General features: G+C 41.6%; 2 protein-coding genes across 3 annotated transcripts in view; one reads left to right on the top strand and one right to left on the bottom strand.

The window, feature by feature from the left end:
- AMDHD1 (amidohydrolase domain containing 1) overlaps positions 1-11,916 on the top strand; it is a 37,707-nt gene extending 25,791 nt beyond the window's left edge. The window contains exons 10-11 of the transcript XR_006274105.1: positions 5,175-5,373; positions 9,852-11,916. The gene's annotated coding sequence lies outside the window, so the exon portion shown is untranslated. The remainder of the gene's footprint in view (positions 1-5,174; positions 5,374-9,851) is intronic.
- HAL (histidine ammonia-lyase) lies at positions 685-23,628 on the bottom strand. Of its 2 annotated transcripts, XM_038387562.2 has the most exons (20): positions 23,250-23,628; positions 22,782-22,842; positions 22,581-22,608; positions 21,961-22,035; positions 21,792-21,864; positions 21,632-21,698; positions 21,399-21,436; positions 21,188-21,313; positions 15,952-16,091; positions 14,240-14,287; positions 11,895-12,042; positions 11,711-11,806; positions 11,537-11,595; positions 10,747-10,827; positions 9,844-9,909; positions 9,592-9,757; positions 5,133-5,267; positions 3,620-3,728; positions 3,449-3,518; positions 685-2,139 (listed from the first exon to the last, which is right to left on the bottom strand). In XM_038387562.2, exons 1-20 carry the CDS (start codon positions 23,494-23,496, stop codon positions 1,990-1,992), a joined length of 1,983 nt encoding a protein of 660 aa, XP_038243490.1. In that variant the 5' UTR covers positions 23,497-23,628; the 3' UTR covers positions 685-1,989. The 2 variants fall into 2 exon arrangements, with proteins under 2 accessions (XP_038243490.1, XP_043347999.1); XM_043492064.1 differs by lacking the exon at positions 23,250-23,628 and having other exon boundaries at positions 3,445-3,518; positions 22,782-23,113.
- Between the last annotated feature and the right edge of the window lie 817 nt (positions 23,629-24,445).

Raw genomic sequence — 24,445 nt, 5'->3', positions numbered from 1 at the left:
CTATATCTTATATACTGAAATGTAAGTACAATATTTATATTCCAAGTAAAAATGAGAAAGTAAGCAATTTTTTCAGTAACAGTCTGCTGTGATACTTTTGTATTTTTATGTCTGATTTTGTAAGCAAGTCGTTTTAAAGTGAGGTGAAACTTGTGAGGTACTCAAGACAAATCAGACTCTTGAAAGGAGTACAGTTGTCTGGAAAGGTTGAGAGCCACTGGCCTAAGTACTTTTGTGGATCAGGGCCTAAGTCTCCATGCAGATGTCTGATGAACCATAGAATTTCAGATTGTGGCCTTCTAAATCAGATTTCAGAGTAGCAGCCGTGAATGTCTGTATTCACAAAAAGAAAAAGAGTACTTGTGGCACCTTAGAGACTAACAAATTTATTTGAGCATAAGCTTTTGTGAGCTACAGCTCACTTCATCGGATGCATCCGATGAAGTGAGCTGTAGCTCACGAAAGCTTATACTCAAATAAATTTGTTAGCCTCTAAGGTGCCACAAGTACTCCTTTTCTTTTTGCTAAATCAGATTGTGGCCTTCCCATTGTGATGAGCAATTTGTGACGTTTCTTGACCCTTGCATTCTCTCTCTCCTCCTCACCCCCACACCCCTTTTTCCCCCCTGAACTAATCTTTTGCTTCAAATTTTCATTGTAACATATGAAATAAAACCCCACAGATTCAGATGTGCATGGAGATTGGCTCTGGGCTTGGCTATGTTTATTTTAGGTGTGACTCCATATTCTCTGGAAAATTAGTGAGTCAGGCATATTCCATTGGTAATAACGCAGCAGGTGTGCTCTGGAGCAACGATCCATGTGCTGTATTGCAGGGGTGTTGGAACAATTTTTATAGGGGGTGCTGAAAGCAGAAACCATGTATTTGGTTGTTGTTACTACTTCAAGCCAGCGGGTGCTGCTGCACCCCTACTTCCAGCACCCCTGCTATATTAGTGTTCATACAGCTTTTCTGATTTGTGAAGAAGCTGCTATAAAATGCTCTCTCATGACACAGGACTGTTTAACTCACACGATCTGCACAGTGTTTGAGGTGCACGTAAAACATATAGGGATAAAAGTATCAGACAATTTTGCTACTGTTGGAATGTAGCATGCCAAAAAGGTCTAACACAAGAGAGACAAGAGAATGAAATCTAGCTTGATGTGCTCCAATCCTCATTTATACTAACATTGACAAAGTTAGAGATAAATAAAAAGCCATATCCATACCCAAAGGATGGCACAACATGAAAACAATGTTTAAATAGAAACAGAATCAAAAATACAATCCAATTAATAGCTTTAAGTACCCTCTTTAATTTTCAGGGGGGGTAGAGTTTAGCAACACAGTCCCCTCCAACTGACATTAATGAAAAATTATCTCACCACCTGCAGAGTGGGTGGATTACATATGCATAAATAGCCAGGTTTATTCACATGAAGAATTTACTTTTTATAGGAATATCATGGTTTGATTTTTAAATCAGCAAGGAAAAGGTAACCCCAGTAATATTCTGCCATTGCAGTTAGTCAACTCTGTACTATGTAAAGTGTCCATTCCACATATTTTTAATAAATAAGGATATTAGGCCAAATCAAGCAGTTCTTAGGCTAAACTCTCATTGGTTTCAATGAAAGTTTTGCCTGATTAATGACTGTATGATTTGATGCATTTCTATTTAAACTGATTATTTCATGTTTGATCTCATTTGGCCAAATTCAGGGCGAGCATTAGCGGGTGCAAGTCCACTGAAGTCAATGGAGTTGTACCAATACGGTTGTATTTAGACCATTGTTTAAATTAGACCATCAGTAAATTCAATCTAATCCACTCTACAATCCAACAGCATCTTTTTACAGGTGAGACAACTACCTACACACGCTTCCTTTATATTCCAGGAAGAAACCATGTTGTATCATAATAAAACAATCTCCATCAAACAAAGCACTGGAAAGGATTTTCTATGTACCAGACTTCATAGCACATTAAAGTTCATCCTGATCACTGTGATCAGTCCCAACACATTTATTCATTCTCAATGAATCCAGAGAAAAGGCTGTGGGTGAAACAGGTCTTGATTCAGGAATATGCTCCCGTCTATATTTTTCAATGTAAGGTTCAGCTACTTCCCAAACCTACAGAACAGAAAGAGCAACAGCAGAGTCAGATGTGAAGGCTGAAAGATTTTATGTTCAAACTGAGTCATATATCAATGCACAAGAGTAGAGCACCCTGTGCAGACAGTAGCAAGGCATAATTAACTGACTGTAATAGATATATAGAAATAAATTGCATATGGCCATCTGAAATAGACATAGGGTCAGAGTTGGTGGCTGAAGAGCGACACTGCTATTCAAAACTGCTACTGAGTGTAAGAATCTGTAGGGAAGTTACAGTTTTGCTGGGTAAAGGGGGATCTGGGTGCAGTTGCAAGGGAATGGGATATGGCTACTGTCCTGACTGATGCAAGGTGAGTGTTCTCAGGTGGGAGGAGACATTGCATCTCCTACTACCCAGATGATGACCTATGGAGGGATAGGAGCTGCTAGGATGGGTCCCTGGTGTCTTATAGAAAGCATCTGGTCATGCAGGCACCAGGGTAGCATGGAATGGAAGACTGACATGGACAAGAAAGGTCAGTGATTGGCAGCACTGGCAAGGAGTGGCAGATTTGACCAGACATTGGGGCTCAGATTTACTAAGGAACCTAAAGGTTGGAAAGTTTTCCTTTTTCTCCTTTATTGTTCCCCCTAGCAGGGTTGTAAGACAGATGGGCTATTAGGGATCATATGGCTGCAAATAGCCAATAGGTCAGTAGGGATCTCATCTCTTGCTCACTCATTCTTCTGTTAGTTATATTTTACAAGTGTAAAAAAACAAAGTGGGTTCCGAACCCTCTAGCCAAGCACACAATAGGGCTGTGTTAATGCATATCCCCATTGCTGTTCTCTTCTCCTATGGTTTGCCAGGCCGTCTCTTGTATTTGGTCTTGAATTGGGTAACAAGCTCTTTGGTATATGGACTGTCCTCCTACTCCCTGGCCCCTGTCCTGCAATGAGCTCCCCATGGATAGTACTCAGCAAGTGTCCATAGTCCCATTGACTTTAAAGGGGCTCCATGTGGATGCAGGAGTCCTGCTCATTGCAGGACTGGGCTGATATTTGTAAAGTCCTGTCAGTTTCAATAATCTAAGCCATTTATCAATAATACAATGGAGGGGACTCATTTAAAATATATTATTTTTAAACTAAAAGCGTCCCTTTAAAAGACTATGACAAACTAAAATCTCCACACATCTTCCTTCAGAGAAGGTGGTAATTAAATCATGCATGTGAGAGGAAGAGCAGTTTTTCCCCTGAAGCGTCAAGGGCTGTTTTGAAAGAAGAACTGCAGATCCCTTCATAAGGAATGAGTTACTGAACAAATGCCAGTATCAACACCTGCCTTCTGCTCCACAAGCAGCCTGTGAGCTGCCTCAATGTCTGGGGCCATGAAGCGATCCTTTAGCCAAGGCCTGAAAGGAGACAAATTGAGAACATTAGCCAAACATTAACCAACAGCGTAGTTAGCAGGTCTTCAAAGCTGTAACCTTTGGGAAAAGGTATTTGATTTTACCTTACAACAGAGCGCACAAGGTCATAGACTTTCTCCAATGGGGTGGTTGTTCTCAGGGGGCGTAGGAACTCAATGCCCTGACAGGCTGCAAGAAGTTCAATGGCCAACACTAGGAAACCAAACAGTGAAAGGCTGGATAGTGGGTTTTAGGATGTACAACTCATTGTAAGTTTACATTTGGAAAACCTCTAAAAGGAGTTTCAGAGTAGTAGACTAACAAACCAAGTCTCTAAGGTGCCACAAGTACTTCTTTTCTTTTTTTAAAAGGACTTTGTTACTGTTACTTAGTACCTCACAACTTCAAAGTGCTATGCAAAGTTTAATTGAGGCAGATAAACAGAAGACCCATTTATTAGATGGGGAAACAGATGGAGGTTCCGGCTGATACTTAAAAACAGTCTCTGATTTTGGATGTCCAGACACGCTGAGCCTGACCTCTCAAGGTGCTAAGTGCTCAGAGCGCCTGTTGTCTTCAACTGGCAAGCAGGCTGCTCAGCACGCATGAAAATCCCTTCCAAGGTACACCCCAAAACAGAGACATCCTAAATCACAGCCCTTCTCCAGAACTAAATTAGATGTAGCGATGGGCCTAAGCTGTAGAATTCATATCCAGTTTGAAACTCCCAGGTGCGCTGGGGTGTCCAGAGATGGAGTTTGGTTCAGGCTCACTTCTTATTAGAATGAGAACTCTGGTAGAACTAAAAGATCTTGCACATATGTATTGGAAAAGCTTGCACAGTATTTGCCTGTCTAGTGGCATTAATCTCTCTCACTTACACAAAAGCCAAATTCTCTTAAGGAAAACATTATCTAAGACATGTTGTTTTCTCCAGTTACATGTTCACTTTGCTGAATGTGCAAAATGATAATACTTAGTATTTTTAGAGATCTCTGCAGCTTCAAAGCACTTCACTGTATCAACCCATGTAAGAGAAAATTGTACATACTGGTTTTCATGGTATGTATTGTTCTGTTCTTCCAGCAACAGCTGAAATTAGTATTTTTAAAAAGTTACAACTTTAATCTTTTGAGACAAAGAAGAATGGAAGAATTTTCGCTTAATGTCTCTTTGATAAGTGGTTTTGTTTCAATGGAACACACAAATCTACATTCATCTCAATAATATTTCTGCTAGAAAGAAATTAAAGTAACTACTTAGACAATATCTTAAAAGACTTCTTTAAAATGACTGAAGGGTCCATTTAAAAAAAAATGATGCCACGTAGAAGAAAGGTTTCAGAGTAGCAGCTGTGTTAGTCTGTATCTGCAAAAAGAAAAGGAGTACTTGTGGCACCTTAGAGATTAACAAATTTATTTGAGCATAAGCTTTCGTGAGCTACAGCTCATATCCAATGAAGTGAGCTGTAGCTCACGAAAGCTTATGCTCAAATAAATTTGTTAATCTCTAAGGTGCCACAAGTACTCCTTTTCTTTTTACATAGAAGAAAGGCATTTAGTTTTAACTTAGCCACAATACAGTTGATCTGTCTAAAAATCAGTGTCTTAATTTTACCTTGTTCAACATGTTCAATAACTTTCAATGCTTTTCGTGCAGCCCATCCGCCCATGGACACATGGTCCTCTGTAGCAGCACTGGTTGAGAGAGAATCCACAGAAGAGGGGTGGCACAAGGCTTTATTCTCAGAAACTGCAAAAGTCCAGTGTGAATTAATGGTGTATTGTATGGACAAATGGGAGCTAGAAACAATGGCTGAGTCTAAAATGCTACAATGAAGGATCCAGACCCATCCATGGTAAGTACATGCCCATGGTATGGCTTGACCGAGCCATCTGCAACATCTAACATTCAAGTCATTTTGCCTCTGAAGACAGTAATGTTGTACATTGATCATCCAATGCTGATATTAACCCAAATATATAAAGGTAAATATTATGTCCAGAGAAAAGATCTTGTTTAAAATAGACCAAGGGTCCCTTCTTCAGCCCAGCTCTGGTGGTGCAAAGTAGCTGCAAAAAAAACCCCACTATATCCTCCTCTGCTCTTGGCATCCTCCTGAGGACTCCCCCAGCGTAGAACATTCCCAAGAGAAAGACGGTATGTCTGGGCAATTCCAACACCCCTGAAATCCAGAGCTGCAGGAATGGAGTCTTAAAGCAGCCCCCGAGGATGCCTTAACTTATGTCAGACCAGCCCCCAGCTGGTCCCACGATCTGGGGAGTGTAAAAATTGCTTTCCCTTTCCCCAGCATCAAGCCTGGAAGGGCCAGACTGGAATATCTGGTTCAAATGTGGACTATATATATCTGTTTTAATACTCAAAAGAATTCCATTTCCCAGTTTTGACCTTTCCACTCCTATATTCTACAGTGGCCCTTGGATCTTTTTATCTTCTTGTACAAGTTTCTGACTAACTCAGGAACAACTCCTTCCCCTAACCTTAAATGCTTTTGTGCCGTGTATGGTTTGGCTGCTTCTAGCTCTAACAGAGCTTCCAACTGCAATAAAAGCAGAAGAAGAAAAAGGCCCTGAAAAGCCAGAAAGTGAAAGTACAAAGCTGGGAAATAGTCTTGCCATTGCTTTATTTAAGGCCATTGGTACTTTACATCTCAAAAGGGATTGGCTTGCCCAATTTTATTTTCATGATAAATACTGTCCAAAATGTAGTGTTAAGAGGAGAGGCCTAGAGACTGAAAACCGATGCAGCAGTCAACATCTGCAGAACTTGCCAAACTCCCCTTGAAAGTAATGGAGTTTTGTCAGAGTAAGGATTGCAGGAAGTTATTTGGAGGACTGTCTGTAAAATGCAGTCTTACTCTAGCAGGGGGGTAATGAAGTACTTATTCTCAGTATTCTAACTTCATCTGGACCTAGATCTTTCACCGTGAATCTGACTAAATAAAATTCACTTGTAGCCCTCTTGCCACAGAGAAGCAGCTCCCATATAAAACAACCCAGAATCAGACTGAAAAAGCAGCTGTTTCCCTTGCCTGTGCTTGAGGGACGCACACAGCTCATGAAAAATTGGCCATATACTGATCAGCATGCCTGGGATGGGATTACCAATGGCAGACTCCAGAGAGCCTTCATGTGGCTGGGGCATGTGAGCGGAGCCTGACCTGTGATCAGGGAATCAGGATGGAGGACTTGGAAGAGAAGCAGTCTCAGAGTTACTCTGTGCAGTAGAAGGGGTGACAACCATTTTGCCTCTCCCATTCAGAAGGTCTGAGACCCAGTATCCCTAGCTCCAAATCAGAGAGTCTGAGGTCCAAGATGAGGCTACACCAAGGAGGACTGAAAGCCAGCTGAGTCTGTTAAGGCCACCTCTCCCGCACTGTTAGGCATGCGAGAGTCTCATCAGAAACAGAGCTGGAATCAGCAGCCTCTCCAGTTGTAACACTGGATACTCATCTTACTTTCTCATATTTGGTCAAGAAGTTCACCTGCCTGCGGATCTTTGTTTCAGCATTTCTGTAGATAGAATCCGACCTGAAACACACCTTCAATATACTACCCATCTGAGAAACCAATTCTAAACTACCCAGCACAGCCACTACTGCTACACAGAACAATCAGAGTAACAAAGCTTGCTATGACCGAAGGGTCAGAGACCAGGAATTGCACACAGAAGTCAGTTCTCATCAGGACCCTGGGCATTCTTGGGACACACAATATTGAAGATGGGTGGAAGGCTGAGCTCTACACAAAGTGCCAGGCCTGCTAGTCTATTGACTCAAGCTAGTAAAAGGAGTGGGCCCCTCCAATGCCCTGCACAGGAATCACATCCTTCCAACAGGACAAGTGGTGAGAAGGCCTGTCAGAACTGCCTCACCACCAACATATACCATTCGACAGACAAGCGGTCAGCAATGGCCTCATAGTATTACTCCTTTACAAATCTTCAGCTATTCCTGAGAGGTCAGAAGACCACAGTTACCTTACAGAGTAGTTCTTTCTGGCTTAGAGGGAGAGGACAACATTGGGTATCAACGCCAGCAATTTACTTTTAAAGTGCCTGAGCCCAAGCTCTCTGAACAGATTGGTTTACACTAGAGTGCGAACAATCAGGTTAAATATCCCAGAACCATGGTATGCTTCACCAGTTCATGATGTCATGCCTGATCTACCCATAGGGTCACTCTACTGTGGAGAAGAGAATGTCCAGGCCGTTCATGGTCAAGAAGAAATCAATGACTCTGGCTTTGAAGGTGGAGAACATGACATGATAAGCCTAGACAGGTTAAGCCCACCATAAAGTTATCCTGTGATTCATTGAGAGTCCCTATGGATATGGTACATAAATGGATAGCACCCAAGGTGGCTTTGTTGTTATGACCTCTGGGACAGAGCATAGGGCGTGTAACACTCGGAATGTCCCAGAAATCCCAGTCTCATGTATGCACCTCTGTATGAATCAGGGGTTATGTAGGTCTGAGATTACATAGCCAAGGAGAGAATTTTCTGTATTTTGTATGTCTGCATGTGGATTGTTTTAAACTTGATAAGGCCATCAAAGTCTGTAGACAGGGAAGAGTGTAGCCCCCTAGCTAGGTTGGGGACTTCAGAGAAACAGCTCCCACATAACACAGCACAGACTCAGAACGTGGAACTCCAATGGAGACTGCCTGTCCTGGGGGGGCGGAGGGAAGGAGAGTCAGCCTGTGGAGGATGGGCCAGAGTCTGACTGACATGCCTGAGATACCAAGAGCAGACCCTGGGAAAACTTGCACATGGGCGGGGTCATGTGAGCTGAGCTTGGCAGGGACCTGAGACCAGGGGGAGAGCTGGCTGCAGGGAGTCAGGCTGGAGGAGAAACAGTCTCAGATTTGCTCTGTGAAGTAGAAGGGGAGACAGGCAGCCATTTTGATTCTCCCCATGAGAAGGATTGAGCCTGCCTTGGAGCCCCCAGCTCCACAACAGAGATGAGTCTTGAGATTCTGCTGCACCCCTGAGAAATGAAAGCCAGCTCAGCCCGTAGGCCTTCTCTGCACCAGAATCATTGTTGTGGGATTGGTTGAGGCCTCGTTTATTTAACAGCTTTGATTCCTTTGCCTGTTCTCTTTACCTCTTTTAATTTACTCCCATACCTTCTGTGAATAAAATGGCTGTTTGTTGGGTTTGACTTACTGTGCATGTGAATTGTAATAGCCTGGGGCTCGGGCTTGTTATTGGTTTATGCATCCAACCACTAGCTGGAGACACTGTGCGCTAAGCGCCCAGGGCCTATTGCTGTGTCCCTGAGAAGGAAAGTTTAAGAGGTTCCACACCACCGTTGGGGATCGGGGTGCCCCAGAAGGGGAGAGCTACAGATAGAGATGATCTGTTTTGTGTAGAATCAAAAATAGAATTGTTTGTACATAGACAATTTGCTTTTTAGCTTTGTTGCGCTATTAGGGCCTGATTTTCAGAGGTGCTGGGTACTTGTAGCTCCCACTGATTTCAAGTGGGGCTGCAGCTCTTAACTCTTCCAAAACTCAGACTCCAAACCTAAGAAGATTTAAGCACTTGAGTAATCCTACTGTTGCCAACATTGTATTTAAAAAATAATGGATTGTTTTCTTAGTGCCCCCGACCTACCTCACTCCCAATATTATCATTAATAAATAAATAAATAAATAAATAAAAATGAACACTACTCACCTACATTCACCAGGGGTATTTCTTGCTGCTTTTTGTAGCACTCAGCAACGCCTGATCTTGTTGTACAGAGATGAAAAAATAAGGGACATCCCTTTTAATAAGGGACTGTTGGCAACCCTAGCTTGACTGCTCACAGGCTTAGAGCTAAACACACACATAAATCTTTACAGGTTCAGGGCCTCTGAGTCTAATGAACTGCACCTATATCAGATAGCTCAGCTGGACATGGGAGAAAAGGAGAATTTACAGTTGGAGCTGAGAGCTGTTTTTTTGGGTTCCTTTATCAGTAGTATCAAACTACCACAATGCTAATGTAGGTTGATCTTTCTAATTTTGTTCTCTTGCCATTCTTGCTTAGGCCTTTGTGTACTCACCCAGGGCCGCTGCTGTGCAGTGCGCAATCATGAAACCAGAGTTCAGACCCCCTTCGGTGACTAGAAATGCAGGCAGCTCACTGAGAGATGGGTTGCATAGTCTTTCAATCCTTCTTTCACTAATTGCAGCAAGTTCATGGACACCAATTGACAGGTAGTCCAGAGCCTACAAGAGAAGCTCTTGATGGAATCAGCTGATTTTTTTTAAAAATGTCAGAAAATAAGCTAATATTTCTCCAAATGCTTAATTACCTTTGCAGGGTATTCACCATGAAAATTTCCTCCAGAAATGGTCTCTCCCCTTTCAGCAAAAACCATCTTTAAAGACAAGTTAAGGTGTGAACATGAATGAAGAATTACTGAAGTTCCATACATCTCTGAATATCCTATCTGAAAGGAGGAAGAATTGATGTGCAAATCCATATGCATATATAGTGTAGCTCACACTTCTGTATGTTCAGTGGTAAGAAAAAATGTAAAACAATGCCCCGTTCTCCCACCATACAGATACAGCTGAATAGTGTATTTTATTAAATAGGCTGGACTGTCAGCAAGTGAAGGTTATAAGGAATGCAAAGCCACACTTGAGCACAGTTTCTAGTGTACTTTTCAATTGCCATTGGTGCTCTCACCAATGGAGGTGAAATTTTATATATAGTGAGCAAGATGGGCACTCATCACTGCTATCAGCTAACACAGAGGAGCATCTTTTGTACGTACCTTTATTCTTAAAAAGTGGAATTCACCCTTGTTCAGAGCACCAATACAAGGCGTATGCACAGAGCTTCCCAAAATGAGCTCATACAGCTCTTAAAAGTGGTACATAGCTCTTGTAGTTACCCTCTGTAGAACTCAAAGTGCATTCTATAATGCAAGTTTTGCCAACCTTGTGTCAACTGACAAGTCACTGTCAACCTTCAAGTCCAATTGGCAGCCAAAGTTCCCAGCTGCCCTTATAACCATGTAGGCCTTGATCCAGCAAAGCACTTAAGTGTGTGCTTAACTTTAAGCAAGAGCAGTCCACTGACTAAGCACATACGTAAGTGATTTGATGGATCAGGGCCATAATTTCTGCTTCATTAGCTAATAGTTATTTAGAAGGGAAAAAGTAACCAATCAAAATTTTACTGAGAAACTGAATCATCAAAAAGATACAGGATTGTCCGTTGCACTGTTAATTTCAGTCATGATTATGTCCTTTACAAAAGCTATTGTGTCATTCGCCACACCGTGGACCTAAAAGAAACAATAGCAATTAGCCACAGGTCATGTCTATTTGTAGTTCATCCTCAAGATATAGATCCAGCCAATTCTACTTTCTGAGAGCACACTTCTGCCTTGCCCCCACTCCCAGACTTGGCACTCACTCACAGGGATACAGACTTTGATTTGATGTGATAACCAGGGAAATTGCTATTGTGGAATGCTAGATATACTGTACTTATTAAAGATTTGACTTACTATTATTATGACATTATAATATGATGATGACAACATAAATGTATAATTCTTTGTGTGTTTGGGTTGGCATCCCCTTGTCCCTCAACCACATGTACAACCTCTATCTGATCAAGAAAGTACTCAAAGCTTAGCTAATTTGTCAATGTACATTAGGAATTATTAAGGAATTATAACTAAACTTGGGAAACCCCAGCTCTTTAGTTTTTACACAGGCAAAGCTCCCCAGTTTCAATACTTTTGCTTGTGTTAATATGGATTGAGTTTATCGAGAGTTAAAAATTTATAGAGAGTTAAAAATTGCTCCTTTGTACAAGGTCCAGGAATTACTTATGTCTCAGTTAAGCCCTATTTTGAGCTGAGTGGGAAATAATGTAATTGCATTATTTTAAAGGAGACAATCAACACTTAACTGACATTACAGTGGGATTGGGATTTCACTGCCACTAGCCTATCCCTGTATGAGGGAGTGGGAAACTTATTTTACCTGAGGGCAACAGCGCAGCGTATATGCATCCTGAACTCTGTCACAAAATCTGTGACTCTCTGCAAAACAAAAGAAAGATTCTTATAGAAAAGGTCACATGTCACTGTTTTAATTCCCTGTCTGTCCTGGAAATCAAATAGGTGACTTGCATGGCAGGAAGCAAAGATGTTTCACCTGCTATTTCTGATGGATGATGGTCAGAGTCTAAAAGTGACCTAAATCGGAATGCTACTTCAATCTGCCCCCGATGGGCACGCACTGCATGAATATCTGTTAAAACAAATGAAAGAGCATTACACTTTTGCTTTTCCCTCTCCAAAAGCTAAGAGAAAGTGAACACAGAAAATTCAGTACCAACCAGTGTCAAAGGCTCTAGTTGTACCCTTCAGGACTTCAAGTGTCAGTGCAGCAACTATGTCTGCTTGCCTAGCAATAGCGCTGGCTCGTTCCACTGCTTCACATCCCAGAGAGGAGATCATTTGGGTTCCATTGATAAGAGCCAGACCCTTCAGAGAGATAGCAGGTGTTCATTTTAAATGAATCTGTTGCAGCCTTACACATGCCACAGCCATTGTAATTTTCATAATTACATGTGTCAGTCAAAGAAAGGCCTTTTCTAAGATTCCTGGATCGTCATTAAATGAATCATAAAAAGGGCTAGAAATGCTATGTTCTCAGCTATTTGGTTATTTTTTGTTGCAGACAAGCCACCAGTTACTTTGAATCTGTTACATCCCCATGTCTCCTAACTAGTAACTCCCTAACTCCCAATAGTTAGTTTCACTAGCAAGCTAGTTATAGCCATCTAGCCATGATTGCTGATCAGCTCAGTGGGCTCCTGGTATAGGTTTGATGAAACCTAGCAAGTCAGTATACAGCTAAGGCCCTAAGGACTCTTCCTGTCATCCCAACATGCAGAAGACTCTGTCTAAAGTAAATGGGAGTTGTGTGTGTACTAGGACTACAGGAGAAATCACTGGCAACAATCCACTTCAAGATTTCAGAAAGGGTATGACAAACACTTCCATTTGTCTCCTCTGTGGGTCCTAGGAAAACTATATTATGCAGTGGCGAACACTAAACATTTACATTACTGTAGTAAAAGTGGAGGTACTTTTCCTACAATAAAACAGTATGGTGATGTGACTTCATTGCTCTAAAGCAAAAATTTACTTTTAACTGTTGGTCACTATATGTACCTTAGAAAGCTATCCTGTACCCTTAAAAAATGTGAAGTAACATGAAATAAACCTCATGTAACATGGCAGAATTTCTTTTTCTTTGTAAGAGTAACCCTTCTCCTGATTTTTTGACAAAATAATTAATTCAGCTCTAGGTATCAGATAGGTAGCCGTGTGAGTCTGTATCCGCATCTGAAAAAGTGGGGGGTTTTTACCCATGAAACCTTTTGCCCTAATAAATCTGTTAGGTCTTTAAGATGCCACCGGACTCCTCGTTAATTCAGCTTCTAGACATGAAGAAGATGAGGTATGGAAAAAACCCACCAAAGCAAGGAAACTTAGGGCAGGTCTATGCTACCACTTAAGTCAATCTAAAGTATGTTGCTCAGAGATGTAAAAAAGTCCCCTTCCCCCGTCTGAGCAGCTCAAGTTTCACTCTGTCCACACTGATGCTATGTCAGTGGGAGACTTGCCATTAGACTTAAGGAGGAGATTCTGTTTTAACTCACCTTGGGCCTGTTCTAAAGCTCACTGAAGCCATGGCAGTCTTCCCATTGGCTTCAGTAGGCTTTGGATCAGGCATCTTGCTGCATGTACTGAAGGTATGACAATTACTATGGTCCACCATCAGTGGGATCAAGAGCACTGGAATATCTTACATACTAAGAACGTGCATGTCAGTTTATGTGGGTAAGATTTCATCAGCCTGGATTTTTGTTTAATAAATTGATGAATATGCTTACATAAACAAACATTTATGCCATGCTAATGCTAGTTACTGCTTATTAAATATCACAAAATGTGTTTAAGTTATAAAATGTGTTTGTCACCAACACAAAAAGCCTTCTGGTCTCCACAATACAGGATAAAAGCCATCTGAATTACTGAAGGTTTTACATTCTTAAACAAAACTCATCTCATAAAATAAGGGCTTGTCTGAGAACACACTACTTCTGGTGACAGCCAGCTAAGATAAGCCCTGAGCACTGAAATGTAGAACAGAGAGCAGACAGGTCAGTTCTGCAGTAATTAGTGCAGCACGCAACAGCAGGAGGAGGATTATTTGCACTGGTTTAGTTGCCGTGGAAGTGGGCTGCATCTACACGGGCACTCCACCAATTTAATTTCCATTGATGCAGACTTACCTTAGATAGGAATTGGGGTAATTTCCACTGTTGGATGTCCAGGAAACCACTGATGGTAAAAAGTGTGTGTGTGTGGATGAATGGCAGTTCCAGTGGAATTTATATGTAGACAGGACCTAAGTTTTACCTTGGACTGAAGCTTTGTACACAGAGCTTCTACAAATGATTGTGGTTGAACTAAATCACATATAAATGGGAGGTGAAATGGAAACAGTGACATACGCTTTACTGTAGAGTCTCTAATGGGTTCCCTGAAACAGATGTCTAAAAACCTTCTGGAACTGGATTTAAAATAATCATTAATTCATCTCACTCTTAAAATACAGACAACATATGCATAAAGCAACTACCGATTGGCGAGGCTTGGTTTTCATTACCTCCTTTGGTTTCAAGGTTATCGGTTTCAGGCCATGGGCTTGCAGCACCTGTAAAGCAGTTTATTGAACAGGCGTTAGTGAAAAATGTCTTTCAATATATTGATTGGACAACTTTGCTGAGTGCATACAACCCTCTTTTTTATCTTATGCTAATAAACATTTTGGAATATTCCACAGTAAAGGGAGGGAAAAAATGCTAACATTTAGAACCCTCTTTTGACCTGGCTGCCTGAACTAATGCATGCTCTGTCCTGTCACATGACACATCCAGGCTTCAAGTCCAATGCTGTCATTCCTCAGGGTCAGCACAGTCTGGGAGTGCTTGAGAGGTGGTGCAGTCGCAGCCCATCAAGGAGTGGTGGTACTATTCCACACCATGAAGCAAAGACTCTTATGGCAAATGAAGGAGAAATATTGCTTTGATTCTGACAAGAATCGTATCCTCCTCAGCTGGACAGATGGTAAATCTGAAAGAGACACCTGCTGAGGCAATGATGACTGGGAGAAGCAGGAAGAACAATGGCAGGAAATAGATGCTCGAGTCCCCAGAGGAGATGCAGAAGACTTTTCCACCAACAGCAAATGCAGTTAGTGAACGGAGGAAGGATGGCTTTTGGTTAGGGCAAATAACTGGAAATCAGCAGGATGGGTTCAATTTCCAGCTCCGCTACAGACTGCTTGATTTAAATGAATGTATCATTAAATGAGATTAATGTCCTTAATCTCTTTGTGCCTCAGTTCCCTTCTGTAAAATGGAGATAACTGCACTTCTCTATCTCACAGGGATGCTGAGAGGCTACATACTTGGGAGGTGCTCAGATAAGATGTTGTTGGGAGTCATGTCAGTACCTAGGCAGATAAAGAATGGAACAAGCTACCAAGAGGGGTTATGGAATCTCCATTATTCGAGAGATCCATGGCTGGCTCAAACGCTGATCTATTAGGGATGGAATAAATTTTTTAAAAAATCAATTCTGCCGTGGTATAGCTGGGTAGACTAAATGATGCCACAAAGGTTCCTTTCAACCCAAATTAATCTATTGAAAATGTTATATATTTATGTCATGTGTTTTCAGCTTTACTGGAGTTTATACATCTGCTTCTTGCCATTATAATACGTAACAGAAATCTTAGTAACCCCTCTCTCCTCAGGAGAGAAAAACCCCTAAAAGTCTCCATTTACTTTTAGCATTTGAAACCAGACCATTAATCCTCAGTTTTGTGGGATCATCTCAGGTTTGGTGGGCCAGTTCTGATGTTTGCAGGACAGAAGGTGCACTCAGAAATCTTTGGAGCTGGTACAACATGACATCTTGTCCATCCATCCAGATTCTGGCACTCATCAGTGTTGGATCTTGCATCATGTTGCTTCACTGCAAGGTGACTGTGTCTGTCTAGGCATTATTAATATGCCAGACATGGTGGCATCTAAACCCCAATATCATGATGCCTGGTGTTTGTTTTGTTCTATTCTTATGTCTCATTTTTCACCATGGTACCGGTCCTATAGGACAAACTGTTAAAGCAGCGCAGAAACAAATACTTCAATCACAAGAAAGTGACACACAAAATCCAAAGGATATAAAATGTTACAAATCCATCACACAATTCTGATGAAAAATGTTCCCTTTGCTCTCATAATAAACATAGTCTAGCCAGAGCCAATTGAAGGAGACAGACAAAAGTCTAGTAGTCAGACACATTGATCTTACATATTTAGCATCAGCCCAGCCACTCTTTGGGGACCACATCTTTCCTTCTCCTATCAACCCCAAAGCAAGATGAGAAAGAGGGGCTAAGTCTCCACTGGCTCCAACTGTCCCTTTCTCAGGTATATAGGGCAGGCAGGATGCTAGGAAGAAAGAAGAAATCAGACTTTGGTTAGAGCCTCCGTCCAGTCTCTCCTTGAAACAGAGACACAAGCACTTGAATCTGCCCTGGTTGTCTTGAAGTGACATACTGGAATAGCAGTGAAATGGAGAAGCATCACCTCCCTTGCAAACTGGCATTTGTTAATTTTTCCTAAATTAGCTCCTGTAGTTTAAAAAGAAACCAGTTGTTTTTAGCCGACAAATCATAACAAAACAAACCTGATACGGGATTAAATTTGTAGTGTCACAAGAATGGCTTCTACTCAGCTCATCATAGCATAGAATAGAATCATAGAAACGTAGGGCTGGAAGGGACCTCGAGAAGTCACCAAGTCCTGCACTGAGGCAGGACCAAGAAAATCTAAAGGGCTCACTCCTTAAAGGACCCTTTAAACATATGGAACCCACTGAACAGTTTGTTGCCTTTGAGCAGCTGACTGGAAATCTAGATCCAACTACAGGTCTTTACTTTGGCATCATACATTTGCAGTGCCTCAGCAAAACTGGGATGAGTTTCAGCCTTTGAGGGACACAAACCCTATCGAAGAGGATGCAGGAGACAGCATCTTTGCTCATCCCCAAGTAGAGTAAGATTTGGCCAGGGCTGGCCTTAGGGGTGGCCGACCTGGCTGACCACACAGGGCATTGTAGTCAGGGGGGCACCGGGGTGAAGAGGCAAGGAGCTCGGGCTCCCCCTCAGTGCCTGCGGGATGCAGCCTGGCGTGGCAGGAGCGCCCACCTTACTGCTTCTGAGCAGAGGGCCCCTGCTTACCACCCCACCTGGTTTCCCAGCCCTACTCCTAATCCTGCCTCCATACTCGGAGAGCTGGCAGACTCTTCCTGCCCTCCTCCCCCCACACCCTCTGGGACTGTCTCAGCCCAGCCATTACTCCTTCCATGGGCAGCCTGAATGAGAGCAATGCTGCCCAATGGAAATGGGAGCTGGAAGATGCCAGCCTCTTCAGGGTTGGGAGGGGAAGGGAGCTGAAATTGCAGAGAAAAGAGGCAATTCAGTCTGGTGGGTCCTAACCCCATGCCCAACCAGCTCACGGGGCCCCCCTCACTGTGTCTCCAGGTCCCAGCCTCCCAGTTCTCAGGGGCTCCCCCTTTTTCTTGCTCATCCCAAAGGGAGGTGTCAGTGCAGGACATTTGAGATATTTCAGGATTGAACTTTCCACCATCATCACCCACTCTAGCTACCTCCAGTGCACTGGAGCATTTGCATTTTAACCTCCCACACCCATAACCTACCTTCCCTGGGACTGGGTAGGGGCACTTGAATATTGGGGATGCTCAGTATTGGGGTGTGGGGAGAGATCTGCCCTTCTGGAGCTCCCATGTCACTGTCCCCCTGCAGCCCCACACAAATGAGACTCACTGTGTACTACTCTGGTTCCCTCCCCTGTTCTCAGGTCACCATGCTTCCCTGCCACCACCACAGCCCTTTGGTGCCCTCCTGTCACTGCCCCTCCGCTTGGGCTGCTGACCCGTTGTGGGGAGCCCAGAGGGGCAGCAAGGGCCAAGGCAATGAGGGGGTGGATGGGGAGCCTAGGGAGGCAATAGGGGCCAGAGATGCCAAAATACAAGTTCAGCCTGGGAGCTATTTTCCCCAAGGCCAGCCCTGGAGTTAGCCCCTAAGCTACTGCAGTTGTTGATGTTACTGAATATTTGGAGACTCAAGTTCCTCAGATCAAATTAAAGCACCATTTCCCAGACCTTTGGACACTGAACCCCATTCAGGAAAATGAAAGCAATCATACACACTCCACTTTCAACACTTCTACATTTTGTAAAAAGGCCTACCCATACTCATGTATAGATCATCTGTGCCCTCCATCTCCCCACTAGTCCTGGAGGGCACACCCCTCACTTCAGGAAATGCTTATTTAGTGGCTACTTATGCACCAAGTCTGAAATTTTGGCTCTTTCAGCCCATATACACACATATACTAGGAATGATTGGGCAGTTTCGTAACTCTGAAATGTTCATAATGGAACAAAACATTATGGTTGTTCTTTCCAAAGTTTACAACTGAACATTGACTTAATATAGCTTTGAAACTTGACTATGCAGAAGAAAAATGCTGCTTTCCCCTGCTTTTTTTTTAGTAATTTATGTTTAAACACAGCACTGTACTATATTTGCTGCTTTTTTTTTTGTCTCTGCTGCTTTCTAATTGTGTTCTTCCAGTTCCACATGAGGTGTGTGTGGTGTTCGCAACTCTGAGGTTTTACTGTACATTTCTCAGTGAAGTCACTTCAGTCTGGGATAGAAGTTTCAATTAAAAATCATCCTGAAATCCAACAATTACATTTTTAAAAAATTGCTTACAGTTTAAAAATGGCTGATAAAAACTTGCTTACTGGACAGAACTTTGTATGTCAAATTTTAGCCCTAACCCGCATCACAGGGGCTTATAATGCAAAGGTACACCGGCCTGTTAATACAACAACAACTATAATTGTGTCCACAGCCACTATAATTACATTGGCCACAATTTTCAGAAGTGATTAGTGATTTTCAGTACCTCACTTCTGGGTGTCCAAGACAAATTGAAGAGATCTGATTTTCACTATGCTTTCTGAAAAGAAAAAAAAAAAAATCAGGCCCCTTTAAGGAGTCTTACATTGGGCATGTAAAATCTCTGACTAAATTCACTCCACTAACACTGGAGCATTATATTACCAGTGGTACATGGTTTATGCCACGCTCCTAGCTCCTTCTCCAATGTTTAAAATATATTTGAACTTTTCAATTCAAATATAGTTGAACTTTTCAGTCTGAAAAAAAGGGTTCTACTGACATCAGACCCACAGCTCTAGTGAAAATTAGGTGAAAACTAAGTTAGAAGAACCACCATTTTGAAGCCACAGATACCTGGAATTATTCTCCTATTTGGGAGGAAGAGTAACCACTGCAAAGCCTCAGAATCCAACAGGAAGCCAGAGCCACCCTGAAGACCTCACTGGTTTTTCCTGTTTTGCAGGCCCTCTTCTCCAAGGCAGCATGGCTCCCTTATGTGACAAGCTGCCACTGGATGTTGAGTAGGTTGAAATTTTTTTTGGTAAAGAGTAAATTCACCAAAAAAAATGCATTTTTCAGGCCACCAAAATGATGTGGAAATTCAGGGCAAATTTGGCAGATTTTTTCAGCTGAAAAAAACCTGAAAACGAAAATTTTGGAAATGTCAAATCAGTTTATTGAAGAAAAAAACTGAAAATCAGCCATTTTGAAACTATCAAATCAAAATGACATTTTCAAAATGAAATGTCAAAACAAAATAAAAATGTCAAATGTCATTTCAATTCGACATGAGAAATGTTTCATCCCAAGTGATTTTTTTCATTTTTGTGAGACAAAATTTTAAAAAGTTTGGATTTGAAACCAACCATTCCCCTCATTCCTCCCCCTCCCCCTCACCCAGCCTCCCACAACAGACTTTTTGGCTTGGCCACAGAACTGAAAAAGCAGCTATTTGTTCAGCTCTAACTGAATGCCCCATCTCCTCTAAAGTCAAAGCCACCCAGTGACTTTTAGCAGCATTAAATGCCTTTGAGAATTTCCTAGCTCGTGGGATCTATCTCAAGCCTGATCAATCTCTGAAGGTGTGGAAGAGGCAAGGAGGAGTCTGTAGGACTGAGGAAAGATGGAGGGAAGGGCATAAGATGACCAGATAGCAAGTGTGAAAAATTAGGACTTTTTTGGGGGGGGGGGGGGAGGGCATAGTTGCGTATATAAGACAAAGCCTTTAATATCAGGACGGTCCCAACAATATCAGGATGTCTGGTCACCCTAGGAGGGCAGCAGGCAGTGTAGATTCTATTCATTTCCCTCTGTGGACTTAGAAAATTCTGTGACTAAATTCATGTTTCTTTGCTTCCCATGTCATATAATGGAAGGCAGCACAGGGTTCATTCACCCTGATGTATAACAGTAGTGCCTCTATTAGCCTTATGTCTCCAGCAATGCAAAAACCTTACATTCATATAAACAGATTAAAAAACAAATAAACAGTGAATCTTGTGCTCAGGAAAGATGATGGATTGAAAGAAAACCCTCTAAACTGAACTTTATCTGCAGAATGAGTATAATAGCACAGACAGAGCAACTGCAAACTCCTCTCACTGTCTCTCATTGGCGGGACCATTTCTAGGAATGAAAGGTAGCTAGTTTCCAAGGACACCCTTAACTTCCCTGCTGAGCCTGCCAGCAATGATAGAAGTGGCATTAACTGTTTTGATGGTTTTGTTAACATGATTAACTGCCTACTAGCAACCAGCCTCAGACAGCGAGCTGTAGCTCACGAAAGCTTATGCTCAAATAAATTTGTTAGTCTCTAAGGTGCCACAAGTACCCCTTTTCTTTTTGCGAATACAGACTAACACAGCTGCTACTCTGAAACCTGTCATTATGCAAGGCTACAAATACCTAGAAAGTGTAATATTTCACATAGGCCACTTTTCAAATAACTGATAAAGTAACAGCTTTCACTCACTATTAGCCTTCAGCTGCTTTTGAACTGGCAACCTAGTGTCTTCTCAGGTAATCAGCCCTGAGCAAACATTCTTAATTCTGCTTTTATGGTGTGTTAAATGCACACAATGAAGTTTATTTTCATGCTGAAGTGTTACCATAGTATAATGACCCAAAGGGACAAAAGTAATACAATTACAAAAGGTAATCTGAAGTGCTGCCTTTTTCTCCCCTCCCAAACTACAGCATTGTTCCTCCACCCCAAATTCTGCCTTGGAATTAATAAAACCATGAACACTTAATGAAAACAAATCAATAAAGAAAGTAGGAGTTGTAGTTAAGACCCTGGACTGGGATTTGGGAGACCTAGGTTCAATTCCTGGTTCTGCCACAGCCTCCCTGGGTAATGTTGGCAAGTCAACTAAACTCTCTGTGATTCAGTTCAGCATGCTGTATACCTTTGTCCCATCTTGTCTACTTAGACTCCTTGGGACAGGGACTCTATGTACTTGTGCAGTGCCTAGCACAAAGGGCCTGTGATCTAGGCACCATTGTAATACAAAGGATAAAACAGCTGTATTCATTTCTAAATATCTTTTTTACCATTAAATGCTTCAATAACTTGCTGGAGAGTTTCCAGTGAAATTCCACTGTATCCTTTTGCTAAGATATTGATCCTGAGAGCTAAAAGCATGCGAGATCTCTCTGGGATCAATGGCTTCCCGACACCTGCAATGACAACAATCTCAAGGTTACAAACCCTAATTCTAACAGTTGTGGAAGAGAAACAAATTTGAAATCAATTTCCCACTACCTGCAGAATGTGACCGAACTAAGTTCACTTGAAGTTCCCTATAAAGAAAGAAAAGTCATTTAAAAACCAACTTGCAGTGTTCAAAAATAGAAATTTTTTTTCACAAAGCTGAACAAAAATATCCCTCTCCTTTTAGGAAGAAAAATGGACTAAAAATGCACACCATAGAAATAATATGGACCTACTTTCTATACACATTTTCTAAATTAAAGAAGGAAGTAGATACAACATACTTGAGTTTACTAGTTGGAATAACAGTTCGAGCAAACTTCCCAAAACCAGTGGTGATTCCATAAACAACTGAAAGAAACAGATATTTCAGATAAAGAAGAGAATCTAACTAAAGTAATCTAAAACAGACAACAAAATTAAGTTAGAAAAGAAAAAAAATACCAGTCTGTTCTTTTACAATTCTTTCAATCACTTCTCTTGATTGTCTGATTTTAGCTTCAGCTTCAGGTGTGAGCTAGAAAAACAATATTGTCAATATTCATTCCTCTATTACTATTTAAAACTAACTAAATAAAATGTATTTAGAGTTTGATTCTTTCAAAATCTTTACCTTGATTTTGTAGAGCCCCTTTCCTAAATTGACCAGGTCCTCTGTTGTTAAGCTGTTCCCATCTAAATAAATATACTACGCAAAAGAACTGCATTTTAGTGAGTGTCGTGCATATGTCAGCAATTTCTAAACAATCATAACTAAATAAATACAGTGAAAGCTTAATAGTGAACTTGGTTACAACAGAGTTCAGTCCCATTCTCATTCATACAGCAAGAACCATCCAGAGAAGCATTAGCAAAGAACAGGTTATTTTACAAGAGGTAACAAGCTAAGCAGTAATCATGGATGATCCTGCAAACAGTGCAGAGCAAAGTGCTTCTTCTGTAGCTTCGGTGAGGTTACCCACAGTAATAGAAAGCACTACACTTGGTAGTAAATGTTTGCAGGAACTTACTGAGTCCTTCTGAAAACAAATAGTATGTGTCACAAACAGCAATTCCATTTGAAATGTTCTGTGGGGTCCCTCTCTGTGTCATGGGCAAATAAAGAAAATAGGTTCTCTTTGAATACTGCCATATCCCCCACCGTGATAAGAGGATTTCACCCTACTTCATCTTCTAACATGAAAAACTATTGGAATTGGGGCACATCTTATTAAGATCATTATTGAGCCATACCTTTTCTGGTTCTGGATATTTGCTATATCTGAAGCCACGTAAAGGAAAATAAAGAACATTCAAAACCCACACAAATAGCTGCCATTTAATTAGAGTTTTTGAAGGAAGACCTTTGAAGGGGGAAAAGGTACTAAGCATTTTCAACTTTAGCAAATCTAAGAATTGTAAAAATTAACCAAAACAATGCTCAATAAAGGATACAAATAAACTCCTTCTAGCTTAGATGCAATGAAATCCGGAGACATTACATCTCCTTCTATAACTACAATGAACAATGGGAAAAACAAAGAAACAAAATGAAAACTTATTGCCCATAGTTTGTTGTTACAGAGAATTCTTCATTAGCTAGAAAAAAAATAAGTGACAAGATTTCTAATTTGCAGCCAAATGTATTTAAATGTCTTAACAAACCTACAGTAAAAATGAAGTTACCACACCCCAAAATCCAAAACCTACAGTCAAACAGTTCATATCCCACCCATCTGAATGACACAACAGAAGACCTAAAAAGCCTTCTCAAAACTGAGTTTGCAATTTAGTATTTTTTCTTAAATCTTAGATTTGCTATATCACAGAAATATAAAGTTTCAAGATAAACAGAAAACACACACTTTGGGTCTCCTATGCAAGTGCAATCACCATATAATTTGTCATTGCAGGTTTGCTTACCAACTTCAACAAACTCATTGTCCTCTAGTGTGTCCTCCAAAGTATCATCATGATCCAGCAAGCCAAGGCCTTTGCACCTCCGAACACAGAATTTCACTTCTTCCACTGAGGCAAAACCCCCATTATCAGGCTTGTTTTTCATGTAACGTCTCACAGCTTCCTTCCCCAGCCATCTCACTGTGTTAGTGCCAGTTTGGCAAGGCACTGCCAGCCATTCCCCTCGGACATGCACTGTGTACCTTGGCATACTTCTCCTCGGTCTACGGTTGTCCCTCCACTAAAGGCAGCTGTGGTGTGAATCAGCCTTGTGTTTACCACACTATTGCCTGAAGAAAAGCACCTGACTGGATTCCAATGTCCCAATCAGAAAAGGGCAAAAATCCTCCCTCCACCCCCAGATCCCCGCCTTCACAAATAAGTTAGTGTGTTTAACAAACTTTATCTACTAAAAAGCCAACTCTGGAAGCAAACCTTTTCTTAGACAGGAGATGAGAAACTGCTGGCATAGGAGTTATCTTTTGAGATTGGGCCAAGGATGTAGCACCAGCTCCTTAAAGGTATTTAGGTGCCTCTATAACTTTGAGGGTCTGGACTGTAGAGTCTAAATCCAAGGCTAGCTCTGTTTGTAGATCAAGAATTTCCAAACGGATATTTCCAAAGGATTCTGGAATATGTTTTTATGGGGGTTTGGTTGTGTGTTCTAAAAACTTTGTGTTTTAAACAAGTTCTTGCTAAATGGCAACAGATTCCGCCCTTTTATGAAAAATCCACGCAGGACAAAGTGGAGTGATACTCACATCATAACACGCACCAGTATGAATTGACACTAAATGGATCTCTTGGTAGGACCGAAGGAACACTGAACTATGAACTCACTTCTAAAGATGCATTCTCTCCAGAGCAGGGTAAAAGACTGTTACCTTTTCTGTAACTGGTGTTCTTTGAGATGTGTTGCTCATGTCTATTCCACAATAGGTGTGCGTGCTCGCCAAGTGCACCAGTGCCGGAAGTTTTTCCCCTAGCAGTACCCCGTAGGGGGGAGCGCCTGCCTGGCACGGTATAAGGGGGGCTGCACTCCCCCATCCTCAGTTCCTTCTTGCCAAACAACTCTGACAGAGGGGAAGGAAGGTGGGATGTGGAATAGATATGAGTAACACATCTCGAAGAATACCAATTACGGAAAAGTTAACTGTCTT

The sequence above is a fragment of the Dermochelys coriacea genome, chromosome 1 (assembly GCF_009764565.3).
Source record: "Dermochelys coriacea isolate rDerCor1 chromosome 1, rDerCor1.pri.v4, whole genome shotgun sequence".
Classification (NCBI taxonomy): domain Eukaryota; kingdom Metazoa; phylum Chordata; order Testudines; family Dermochelyidae; genus Dermochelys; species Dermochelys coriacea.
The sequence above is the reverse complement of the archived record's forward strand: the minus strand, read 5'-3'. Positions and strand labels throughout refer to the sequence as shown.

Bases quoted from the DNA above. Each gene is read 5' to 3' on its own strand.
- HAL (XM_038387562.2), bottom strand. From the start codon at position 23,496: ATGCCAAGGTACACAGTGCATGTCCGAGGGGAATGGCTGGCAGTGCCT. The intron at 22,609-22,781 runs GTATCCTTTATT...ACGTGGCTTCAG, and splicing joins AAGCTAGAAGGAGTTTATTT to ATATAGCAAATATCCAGAAC. The intron at 21,699-21,791 runs GTATTTTTTTTC...TGTTTCTTTCAG, and splicing joins AATTGTAAAAGAACAGACTG to TTGTTTATGGAATCACCACT.